Source organism: Grampus griseus (assembly GCF_964374135.1).
Source record: "Grampus griseus genome assembly, chromosome: 3".
Classification (NCBI taxonomy): domain Eukaryota; kingdom Metazoa; phylum Chordata; class Mammalia; order Artiodactyla; family Delphinidae; genus Grampus; species Grampus griseus.
The window spans coordinates 25,736,579-25,749,596 of NC_139019.1; the positions used below are offsets into that span (position 1 = coordinate 25,736,579).

A 13,018-nucleotide genomic window follows, 5' to 3' on the forward strand; every position below is an offset into this window, starting at 1 on the left:
TGTTCCTCTATTAAGTTTACCCAAAGAAAAAATATTATCATTTGGCTCAAACATGAAATGTATACTGTTTCTGTTCATAAATGCCTTCCGTTCTCTGCAATATAAGTCTGAGTCATCAGTCTGGAAAGTTTGTACACACGACCTTCAGGAATCTGCCTGTAGAGCTGCTGGAGGATCTCTTTTGACAGGCACCTACGCACGAGCTCAAACAGGCAGACGCATTTGAAGAACAGACCTGCCTTCATTCAGTGTACAGAGACAGAATTGAGCATTACTAAGTCAGTGCGTCCCATGCCCCCACTGTGCACATGCACAAGCACACACACACACACACAATGAAACAAGACAACATGAAAACTGACACAAAAACAAAACCCAAATGATAGAAAACAATTCATGGTTGGTGTTCCATTTAGCTACAGGTAATATGTTCTGCAGAAACTTCCCAGAATTAGGAAGACTTCAGTGCCAGACGCCTTTTAAAGGAAGAGGTGTTTGGGTATAATTGTGTTCTTAGAAGTGTCATCACCTGACAGACATCAGAACGGATGCCAGTTTTCCAGAATCCTTGGCTACTCAGCTCCACTGTTACTTCTCGCCTCATGGTATTCTTCTGTCGTATTTTTTGGAGTGCTTCCTAGAAAAGACCCCATTATGATGAGTAACCTTTAAGTTCTAAAGCAATACTAAGCCAAACAACAAGCATTAGTAAATTAGCTGGATTCATTCACCCTTACATTCAGGTAGTCAAACCTCTTCTTGCCAAATTAGATTAAAAAAAAATAATAAAGGCCTTGGGGATAAGCCAGCTTTTCCTGGTAAATGGATAAGAAAAAAAGTAAACCAAATCAACTACTCTGGCAAGTTCAAACAAAAAATGCCCTTTTACTGAAAAAGAAACAAAATGTGGTGTTTGGAATTTGAAATCAGCATGTAAAAATTATATTTAAATCAAGCCTTATGCTAAGCATTTACATATAAGAAAGACAATCAGTAAATTAACCAGAAACCCATGTAATTGTCAAAGCTGCCTTCCAATTTGCATACACTTGCAGCAAGGGTACATTTTATTAAAAAAAGACAGTGATCCAAAACTTCTGCAAGACATAAACAGGAACTGACTCTTCCCTTTTATGCCGCCCTTCAAATAATTAATGATAAAAAATAATTTTATACTTGTACGCTTATTCAATAAAAATCTCATAGGAATTCATAATTACAACAGGTACCACCACCACCAGCTCCACCATTGATTAAGTTCCTACTACAGGCCAATACCACTGGAGGAAAGTTAAATGGAGTATTTCCAAGTCCATACAACCACCTTTTTCCCTGGGTGCACCAACAGAGGGACATTTCAGTCAGCCTCTCTTGGCCTTGGTTCCGTCCTATTATAATGAAGCTGACTGACTCAAGTCACAGAAAGTGATGAGGTCAGAATTCAAACACTTTTGCCAGCTTTAAAACCTTGCTCTTGGGACTTCCCTGGTGGTCCAGTGGCTAAGACTCTGTGCTCCCAATGCAGGGGGCCTGGGTTCGATCCCCGGTTGGCGAACTAGATCCCGCATACATGCCTCAACTAAGAGTCTGCATGCCTCAGCTAAGAAGTCTGCATGCAACAACTAAGAGTCTGCATGCTGCAACTAAAGATCCTGCATGCCACAGTGAGGATCCCGTGTGCTGCAACCAAGACCTGGCACAGCCAAAATAAATAAATAAATATTTTTTAAAAACCCCCACCTTGCTCTTACACTATGGCAACAGAATAAAACCTTACTAAGACAAAATTTATGTTGATACTGAATCCATTTATTCTTAAAATTAAAACTAAAACACAAAGGATCCTAGAGTTCAGATAATACTACCCATTAGTAAAGAAATATGGAATTTGGGATATAAAACCTTAGAAAATCAGTTCACCTTACCAAACTAACAGACATATGGAAGCCAATCTTTTACAACTTTAAGACCACAAAATTTGAATAAGTGGTACTATGTGCAGCCTAATTAGTGATAAAAGGCTGATCCAGCACGTTTTAAACTTCAACTTCTATAGAAGCTATATTTATTCCCAACTTTCTTTAAAAAACTGGCCTTTTTAGGGGGAGAAAATGGTGCCTTAGCTACTAAAAGATGAAAAAAATCAATCAGCATACTAATGTGAGGACGGGAATAAAGTGTGATTTTTTTAAAGTTTCTTTAAACCAATTGTTTTAAAGATTGTTGTAAAAACAATCTCAAGTAAACCTGAAATGCATCACCATTAGTCACAGGAGAACAGGGTCCGATACCGACCTCCCTCTGTGCCAGCTTCTGCTTGTCAGTTTGTTTGACTTTAGGGCTATTTGCTAGGAGGTGGCGAAGTTTTACATAACTCTTCCACAGTTTCTGGTACCTAAGGAAAAGGACAGACAGACACCTCAGACAAAAAGAAGGCAAATCTGAAGTGCAATAAAGCCAGGTGTTCTAACAGGCCTGCTCAATCATAAATGCATTCTGTGAATATCCTTAATGGCAGCAGACCTTCATTCTAAGGAAGGATGTGATCTGGGGGCGCTGAGGGGCAGGATGACCAAGAGGCATCTGCAACCTACTTATTGACTGCTGCCTACATGGGTTGAAAATGAGGTGTCACTATACGGATGAATCTCTCTGGAAAAAATTCCTAGGGAGACACAGAAACATGTATGGTTTCTCATTGTTACCTCTTTGAAAGTAACACGTTTTATTTAAATATGTGTTTTCTGATGTTTGTTGAAAGACCTCTTACTTAATAAAGATACTGTCCGTGTCCAAAATGCCTTCACTGAAAGTGAAAGTTGGAGGGTATTAGAAAAGAGAACCCCTTTTGGGACAATACCCAAGCTACATAGCTACATACATCCATTTTTCCACTGGGAAGGGAAAAAAGACAAATGGTGTATATCAATTTGTATATGCCATGACAAAAATAAGCATATTTGTAGCCAAATATGTTATAACCTGGATCACAGTTAAAGCATCCTGGAAATGAAGAGAATATGAAGTCTTTTATCAGTTTACACTCCTGCCATCTGAGAGTCCACGAGAGCCTAATCACATTCTACTAACACTTTTCTGAAAAGAAAGGACTTTCCTAAGATTTTCTGTCATACTGAAACTGCTCCTTCCTTGGCCTTAGCTGGGTGTCTCCTTTTTGATAACATTTTTTTAGAGAATGGAGGAAAGAAAGAAGTACTTACACAGTGCCTGGTTCACTGCTTCATACTTTTATCCAAAGGGGGGAAAAAAAGAACAAAACCCTTTAGCCTCTTCTAATATATCAGCCAGAATTGGATTTATGAATTGAAAATCTCCCATGCCCTTTTCTCCCATTATGAATCCTTTAAAAAAATTAAATCAGGAGACGGTTTGTTTGTTTAACAAGGTAGAGAATCCAAACACTCCTGAAGAATATAATGGTACTATTTCCATTCCCACACATCTTCATCTTCTCCCAGCAAAACACTAACATGCCAGTTGGAAAGTAACATCAATTCTAAGAGTCAGAAGTCATGGCTTCTCCTTCCAATACAACCCTTGACTTTGCATGGGATGTTGGGCTCTTACTAAGATGTACCCAAAAAACAGAACTCTGCGTAAATGTGGCAGTGCTAAGAACCAACATGGCGCTACTTTCCTCTAGAAGGCACTGAAAAAAATAAAAAAGAATCATAACAGTAAGTACTATAATGATGGATAAAGGAAAAGTTCCTTAAAGGTTAAAAACATACAGGACTCATATGACCAAGACTGCCAAGGATAATCTATTGAACAGTAATTTCCTGAAGTCAAACATGTAGAGAAAATAATTCTTCAGGAGCTACCAAAACCTGCTTCATTTGGTAACCTAAATTTGGAAACATGGCTCATTTCAGGTCTTAACTTTTAAAAAGAAAAAATCCACTAAAGGGGATTCCTCGGTAATTCAGCTGTTAGTAGAAGGTGAAATTGGCTAAGACAAACACTGAAAAATATCTTACTGTGGGTCTCCAGCATAACTCAACTGTGCAGGGCGTATCCCAAAGTGGACAATAATAGGAAAAGTAATCACATCGGGGTTGAACTGTTCACGATCCAGTTGATCGATGCGGACAGAGCTTGGTTTCTAGAGAGAAAAATCAAAGCCATTTATTCCCTTAAGAATTCTTTAAGTATTGTCTTTAATCTAAGTAGGGAAGAAAGTAATCGGATTTTCCCCTAGGAAAGCCTCATCCCCAAAGGGAAAATGTCATTTAAAAACCCTTTAATCATAGCAGCTAAACTATATAAAAACTATAATGTCATCCCTATAAATTAGTTTGTGCCATTTGGCATAATGAACAATGATTTTGTCCTTGTTTGCCATCCACATAGAAACCTTTAAAAATTAAACTTTTGAAAGGACACTTAGGCAGATGTAACTTTTCCTTAACCTCTCCAAAGACACAGAGGAAGTATTCCACATGACCAGAAAGAGATATGCTGACTTATTCTGCTTTAATTTCACATTTCAAATGAATAGCTTATTTCTACGCAGAAGGCACAGACAGATGCCTCTATATAATTTTCCCCCATTAGTTCTCTGTGTACCTTGTGTATTCCTTTAACTCTATACCTTTAAATTAAAAGGTATGGTGGTACAAAGACCAAATAGTTAAGCTTCTCTTATTATGTCCATGGAGGCCATTCTTAAATTTTAATAGAGAGTTTCATAAGTCTTTTTTTTTTCCCCAAGTCTAATAAAAAAAGAAGTGAACAGCTGGTTCCTTCTTAAGTTACTTAAGTATGAGGATCCATTTGTAAAATATCTTTCATCTTGAAAGCTTAAGTTTGTGAAAAGATGGTAAAATCACAGAGCGTGCTTTAGCAACCTTCTTGCTTATACTCAATGCTCAGGGCAGTCCCTAATTAGAAACTAAATTCTTACTAAGAGATTGTGGCGTCTTTGGCTCAGTTGCTTTAGAGCCAAGGCTATGGAGTTGATCCCCATGGAGGCCAATAAGCTTCATTCTGTTGAACAGCTATGCCCAACAACTATGACTTGTTTGTCCAGGACACAGGGGTTTCAATGTTAAAACTGGAAAAGCCCCCAGCAACTGGGACAAGCTGGTTACCCTACCCACAACCGTAGTCCTAGTCAGCCATCTGACAGATACAAGTTGGTGACAAAGTAAAAAGATTTGTGTAAATTCATCTAGATTAGTGAAAAAACAACTTAGACTTCAGTTTTTAAAGAATATTTCAATGTCATTTAACAGTCAAAATTTTACTAGCATCTTGAAAAGTTGACCTCTGCTCTCAAAATTAATAATTGGAGAAGATTTTGGTCACAGAAAACCTAAGATAAAATTATTTAAATGCCCATCAACAGTAGCAACATGTTATTTGGGTCTAAGAATTGTTTCCAGTATTTTATGCATCAAAGCAGCAGAATTCATTTTTAAAAGAGGGACTGCCCCACAGAAAAACGCTAGTGAAGTATTCATGTTTTCATTATTTTTAATACCATGCTATGGTATCAACAGAGGAAACAGTGATTTAAAACATCTATAGTATCTCTAATTTATAGGGCGAGGGGATGAAATAAGTTCTAGACTTTGGCCACACACTACAGTATCTATCACACCATTTTTGCAGAAGAATAGAAAACATTCTCGCCAATGACCGAAGCATTCCCCAGCAGAGGCAAAGTACCTAGGGAGGGAGATTAATTCTTCTAAGTTCTGCAGCAATAAAGTACTTAATGTGACCACAATGGTTTGGAAATTTTAATAAATTCCCCAATACCCTTACCACTGGGCAATCTTCCAAAGCAAGTACTGCAGAGGATGAAATGTGGTGCCAGGTCTATTCTCAAAAGGATATAACGAAAGGATGTTTTATTATACTGAGTTTTCATAATATTTTTCTCCTTTACACTAAGACTAAAATACTAAAAGAAGAAAAAAAAAATTAACTTCAACATGTCCCTAAGCTTGGCACCCAAACATAGCTTTCTTAATTTATTTCCAATTACTTTCCAACATAAACCTTTCACCCTGACTAACCTGTGGTCTCCTTATTATCTTTAAAACTGGCCATATACCATCTCAAGTATGTACATTCAATTGTGCCAATAATTTATACAATTTCTTGATTCCTTAAATACCACAGTAGAATGTTTATGAAGAATTCCTTGGCAGCCCGGCCCAGTGACTCACCAAAAACTACAAGCTTTCCTGACCGGCTTTTTCAGATTGGTCCATTGATTCAATAGTTCATCACAAACTCCTTTCATATGGATACGCTGTGAGTTTGCAGCTGGACAAGCAACATATATAATGTATATACTTCACTAGCACCTGGCTCACGTAGTAGTCCCTCAACAACTGAGTTGAATGATGATGATGGTAATGGAGTAAATATCCTCTACGCCATTGTCTCAAAAACAAGCAAGGAGTGAACCAGAAGCAACTGGGGATTATTTTTTTAAACTTCAGATCTTTGAACCCCATTACGTGGAGCATATGGGGTGGGGTGCATCAGGGCATTCTTATATTTTCAAAAGCTCTCCAACTGATCCTAGGATCTTAGGGAATTTTAACCAGGCTGTGGAAGAAAGCCCCAGGATGAAAGTGTTTCCACAGTAAATCATGGGATTCTTCAAGCAGACCTACCAAGGTGAAAAGGCATGTCTCCCACCACCATCACACCCACCCATCCTCTGACCCAACTATAAAACTGACAGAAGAAATGTAAATTTGTGCAACTGTTTAAAGAAAAATTAAGTCCACAGTCACACTTGCATAGTACTATGACTTGTATACTTCTTTTAAAGTTACTTTAATAATTATTTGTGTGGCTAAACAATATAACAGTAAAAATTGTATAAATTTTTTAGTTTTAAACAAGTTTAATGTTTAAATACGTTTTTATTAAACTTTCACTTTCTAGATTTGTTTAAAATAATCAGTATTAGTTGGAATATTTGATTTGAAAATAGCAACATTTTGCTTGTGCAGATGTTACTGTCATGCTACAACAAATTGATCCAGAGTTTTTATTTTTATGAATCAAGGCTATTAAGCAATTTGGCAGCCTTTTAAAAACAACAGCTTTGTTTAAATAGACTACTCTGTTTCTTTACATAGAAGTATTTTAATTCTCCACTTTTGGAAAATTGTATCCTGATAAGATGCCAATATATAACTATTTTATGAAATAACATTTTAGACAAAACAATTTTTAATAAATATATAGAACAGCATATTCTTTATAAGAGAAAACTACTTATCTATTAATTCTCTGCTTTGATTTTTATATTTTTACCTCAAAATAAACATTAGAAGCAAATTTTAGAGCCAAAAATTTACAAAACAAAATGGGAAATATTTGTAACAATTATGGCAAAGAATCAATAAAAAAGGACAAATACCACAAAAGAAAGTTAGACAAAGGATACCGATAAGCCATTATCAGAATTTAAAGGTCAATAAACATTTAAAATATCAATTTTTGCTAGAAACCAAAATAAACAGAAAACTGAACTAAATAGTATCAATTTTTTTCCTACCAAATTGACAAAGTTTTTTGTTAAACTAGTATAACCGTATGAAGGAATGGGCAATCTCATATACTCCTTGTCAGAGTGCAAATTCTACAACCCTCTGGAAGGCAATTTATAACATGTACCAAAAGCCTTCAAAATGTGCCTACCTTAAGGAATTAAATGGACATATTCAAAGATAAATACATACATATGTATACATGTTTACACACATATATACAAATTCAACACAGCATTATTTGTTATAGCAAAAATCTGGAAGCAACCTAGGTGCCCAATAACAGGGGGTTAATTAAATAACTTAGGGGCTTTTTTTTTTATTACACGCCTAAAGAGATTTAAGACTAAGGAAAAGAAACGACTTTGTGGTGGTTGTTCCTGGAGGAGGATAAGAAGGAAAAGGTCTGAATGTTAATATTTAATAGTATGATGCCAATTTTGTTTCAAAACAATATGAAATATGCCTATTCTAAATAAACTAGAAAAGTGAATAGTATCATCTCTGGAGAATGGAATTATGGGTAATTTTTATCTTCATTGGGCCGTTTTTCTATTTTCCTAATTTTCTATAGTGAAGACATATTACTTTTATACTCAGCAAAAAATTAGATCTGAACATATCTAAACACTTCAAAATTCTCCATAATAATCAGAATAAATTTACTAAACAGATGAAATTACTACTAAATATGCCTACATTATATTTTTCTTATTTACTAAATATTTAAAGGAAAAAATTACTCAAAGAACAAGAAGCAATGAGTACGTAAATCTTTAAAAATGTTCTGTTATCGTTTTTGCAAAACACTCAAACCTGAAACGAAGGTGATTCAGTCTCTGACTGTCAACACCAGCACATACCGTCCCAGGGTTGGTGACAATCATGCCTTTGCATTCTTCCGCGTATTTCTGCCACTCAAGTTCTTCCCACTGAAGCATATTGGCAATCTCCTCTTCGGGAACCAGGGCTTTGCTACACCGTAATAAGTAAAGGAGGATCTGGTGCATGGACAGTACTTCCTTTCCTCCGTCTTAGGGGACGGTGGAGAGAGAGGGAAAAATAAGGCTACTCAATTAACAGCCAGTCATCCACCCAATAAGGAAAAACGAGACAATGAGAAGAGAGCATTTTTAAAAAGGTAGTACAGAATTTACATCATTAAACCTTTGTTTAACCAAGTGCTAAATAACAGGAAAGCCATTTGTTTCACTGATGAACGGTGCTCATAAACTACCTTATTTACTAAAATGGCAACAGTGGCATTATAAATGATAAAAGGCCCATATGTAAGGTAGGAATATAAAAAAGGTGCCTACCTAAATAAATTTAAAACCACCTAATGTAAAGAACCACAGTTTATAATATACAGAACCGTGTTATGTTTTAAGTATTTTATCACTCTTTACAGGGTAACAGATGAAAGCTCTTTGACAGTGATGTTACTGATTTAAGGAAATTCTAAGCTTTTATGAGATATTTATGGATGTTTTCAGTAAGCTATCGTTGCATTATGGTCTAATTTTTTGGTGCTAATGTGCTGCACCTGCCATGAGGAATAGAGCTAAAGAGCTTGTACTAATATCATGAAATCATTGTGGAGTTAGTACATGGAAAAAATACCAAGTACTCTGAGACTTACAGAAGCATATATTACCAAGTACAGAGGATAAAAACAACAAAGAACATAATGAAAGCACCTTGGAAAAAATCAATTAATCTGGTACTTGATGAATCAAAAACATTGATCTAATGTGAGCATTAATTTCAGATTCACAGGCTTCTGCCTTCTCTTTGGGCTTAGGTTCTTGACCAGCATGTACAACCACCTTTTCTCTGCCTAGTCCCACCCAAAGGAAGGACAAGAGCCCTGAAGGTGTAGAGAACAATAACTACCCTTCCCAGGTCATGAGACATGCTAGGAACAGTGGTATAGGACCAAACACTTCATGGAGAAACAAGGGGACCAAGATGGTGGAGATGGGTAGGAATAAACGAGGGGGTCCTATTTGTGCTAGATAGAAGAGTTCATGGCAGCCAAGGAATCTGGGATACTAGTAAATGGAAGAAGATAAAAGATTTTAATTCAAGTTGCTATGGGCTAAGAACTGAAGCCTACACAAAATTTCTTTTTGATCTGTGTCTTTCTATCTCAGATGCTGCTCTGGAATTAGATGGCATTGCTGCTACAGGGCCACTATATATGTAGGAATGCATTCGTTCATTAATCTAAATATGCATTCATTCATTCAATAATTACCAAGCACCTATCATGTAGCAGGCCTAGGAAACACAGCTGTGTTAAATAGTCAAAACCCCTTATGGGCTTTCCTGGTGACGCAGTGGTTGAGAATCTGCCTGCTAATGCAGGGGACACGGATTCGAGCCCTGGTCTGGGAGGATCCCACATACTGCGGAGCAACTAGGCCCGTGAGCCACAACTACTGAGCCTGCGCATCTGGAGCCTGTGCTCCGCAACAAGAGAGGCCGCGATAGTGAGAGGCCCGCGCACCGCGATGAAGAGTGGCCCCCGCTTGCCACAACTAGAGAAAGCCCTCGCACAGAAACGAAGACCCAACACAGCAAAAATAAATTAATTAATTAATAAACTCCTACCCCCAACATCTTCTGAAGAAAAAAAAAAAAAAAACCCTTATATTCCAGTGGAGGGAAAGATACAATAAAAAACAACTACATAATAATAGATCAGAGATGACTGCTATGAATAAGGGTCAAACTGGGCAACTACACATAAAAGGGTGGTCAGGAAAGGTGTCTTTGAAGAGGTGTCATGTGAGCAAAGACCTGAAAGAAGCAGAGGAGCCCCATGAGGCTATCTGGGAGTGGGGTGTCTTGGGTAGAAAGCATAGCAAAAGCCCTAAGGTGGAGTGGGATTGATGTGTTCCAGGAACTGCCAAGAGGCCAGCGTGGATGGAGTGAGGAGGAGGAGAGCGTGAGGGAGGCAGCAGGGAAGTCAGATCTTGCCAAGCTTTACAGAGCACAGGAAGCGCTCTGGACTTGACTCTCAGACGGGAGCATGTTTTTCACCATCATGTGCCAGGCACTATGAGTGGTCCCATGTAGCAATTATGGAAAACAAACAAACAAAAACACAAGCTCTAGGCCTTCAAGAAGCAAGTTGACTGATGATGACTAATCACAACTGTTCCTAGAGGAATCTTTGCAGATAACATTCTGAAAACAGAGCTCTCTTAAAGACACAGTCTCTTAAAAAAAAATAACTGTCTAAGAAGTAACTAAAGTACAAAATACAATCAACCCACAGGAGGACATGTTCTACCTACCCTTCATATTATTGTTCACAGCAGTAAAAATTTTTTATGCCTCATTACAAAACATCAGCCTTAAACCCAGGAGTCACCTTTGATTAACAAACTTCCATGGTTAAGGGCATATTTCTCAGTCTGTCTCAATAGAAATTTTAATCCGCCTGCACGTGACATGTCTTTCTCAATCAATGATGTTCCCCTCTTTGCTATGGAGCCCAGCATAGTCATAATGCCTACCTGTCCGTCTGAGCCCATGGTAATCTCTGCTTCTAGGGGGGCCTGAAGTGACCAGGTGGACAAGAGAACTCTTAAAGTCAGAGTAAGTTGACTTACACTTGCACGTGTCCACATACAGGGCAGCAGGGATAAAGAAAACCTAGAGAGCCCCGAGAGGAACTGCCACACTAACGAGATTCTAGGCACCAAGGAAAGAGTAAAATAGTCTTTAGATTGTAATCATTATATTCGTTAAGGTTACTAAAGAGCACTGTAAGCCTGTAAGGATACATCAGGAGTCTAGGATACTATAAGCAGCAGAGGGTTGTTTTGTTGCGAGGATTAGAAAAAAAAATTCAGATTTTATTTGGGGAGGCTGGTGCCTGGTGGAAGGAGAAAAGATATGCAAGTCCAGGTATACACACTGGCACCAGAATCTCCCCACAAGCAGTTACAAGTGGCTGACTTCAGGGCACTTCAAATAAAAGTGAAAAGGAGTAGGGGCGTTGAATTTAAAGTGAAAAGAATAAAAAACTCAAAGAGCTAGTGGGAGGGGGTAACACTTAAACCTACAAACCAAGGGCACTGCCCAATTTAGGAGAAGAATACCTGTGAAAGAAGGAAAGCCACTGAATGCTTATGAGAACGCGTCTACCTAGATTAGGTGCAAAGCTGCTGATGTGGGAGGAGAGTTTTATAGCAGCACGGAACTAGAAATAATTTTTTAAAAAACATACACACATCAGGTGCAAAATTGGTAATGCTGAAGGGGAAATTGTAAATCCATGTTGAAATCTGCTAAATATTTTAAATAGCAACTAAAATCTAAAAGGATAGATATTTACCAATGTGAAAAAGTAGAAACTCAGGACAGATAACCTGAGGTGAAATCCTTACGGAAATATAAGGAAAAGTAGACGTGACTACAAAGTCCTGCAGAGCCCACGGGGCAAGGGCTGCATCCCTCACACCCAGTCAGGCAAAAAAAGACACTCCAGAAATATTTGTGGAATGACTTTCTGAAGCGGATAAATAATGTGGCCACTTGCTCGCAGACTGCCATGAATTTACTAATGTTAATGAATTGGCTCTTTTGGTTTGTCTGCTTTGCTACATGTTTATGTTGGGGATTTATGGAACTATGTCACTGAGCGCTAGGAAGTAATCTTTATCTCGTTGGCTGAGATAAATAGGACATGATATAAATGAGAAATGAGAGTGGGTAAGCTAAGGTTAGCAGGAATTCTGCCAGCACTGGGACTGGAACCGTGACAATGGTTCATTATTCGGGAAAAACTGGAGTTTGTGTTTCGGGGAATGAATCTAGACAGTCATTAATGAACTGACAGACTTTATAAACTGTTTCTTAGAGACCCAATTCTCTCGGTTTATATTGCTTGATTATTTATATGGTTATTGGGGGGAGGGACAATTTGCTAGGGAATTTGTGTTAAGAATACAGCTGGGGTACTTTCCTGGTGGCACAATGGGTAAGAGTCCACCTGCCAATGCAGGGGACACGGGTTCAAGCCCTGGTCCAGGGAAGATCCGACATGCCGCGGAGCAACTAAGCCCATGCGCCACAACTACTGAGCGTGCGCTCTGGAGCCCGTGAGCCACAACTACTGAGCCTACGCTCTAGAGCCCGTGCTCCACAACAAGAGGAGCCACCGCAGTGAGAAGCCCGCACACCACAACGAAGACCCAATGCAGCCAAAAAAAATAAAATAAAATTTAAAAGAATACAGCTGGTTAAACGAGTATTTCTCAAGGCTGTAACACTCAATTTTAAGAAATATAAAAATACCTTCCTCTTTTCTTACACTGAGAATAACTATATAGCTTCATTACCATGTCTCCTGTATAGTCCTACTAAGACACCTTTGTATAATCTTAAGTTTTGAAAATTTGTATTAACAACACAGTATTTTCTAAACTTTCCAAATACAAAGTTATATTAAGATGCTA

At 38.0% G+C, this 13,018-nt stretch overlaps 1 protein-coding gene across 3 annotated transcripts in view; it reads right to left on the reverse strand.

Annotated features, from left to right (window-relative positions):
• Nucleotides 1-13,018, reverse strand: part of DROSHA (drosha ribonuclease III) — a 130,546-nt gene that overhangs the window by 63,920 nt on the left and 53,608 nt on the right. For 2 of the 3 annotated variants that reach the window (XM_082650267.1, XM_082650265.1), the window contains 4 exons: nt 8,408-8,577; nt 4,002-4,126; nt 2,296-2,395; nt 530-637 (listed from right to left, as the gene is read on the reverse strand). In XM_082650267.1, the coding sequence (XP_082506393.1) occupies nt 530-637; nt 2,296-2,395; nt 4,002-4,126; nt 8,408-8,577 (503 nt within the window). The remainder of the gene's footprint in view (nt 1-529; nt 638-2,295; nt 2,396-4,001; nt 4,127-8,407; nt 8,578-13,018) is intronic. The other variant, XM_082650266.1, reaches the window with a different exon arrangement.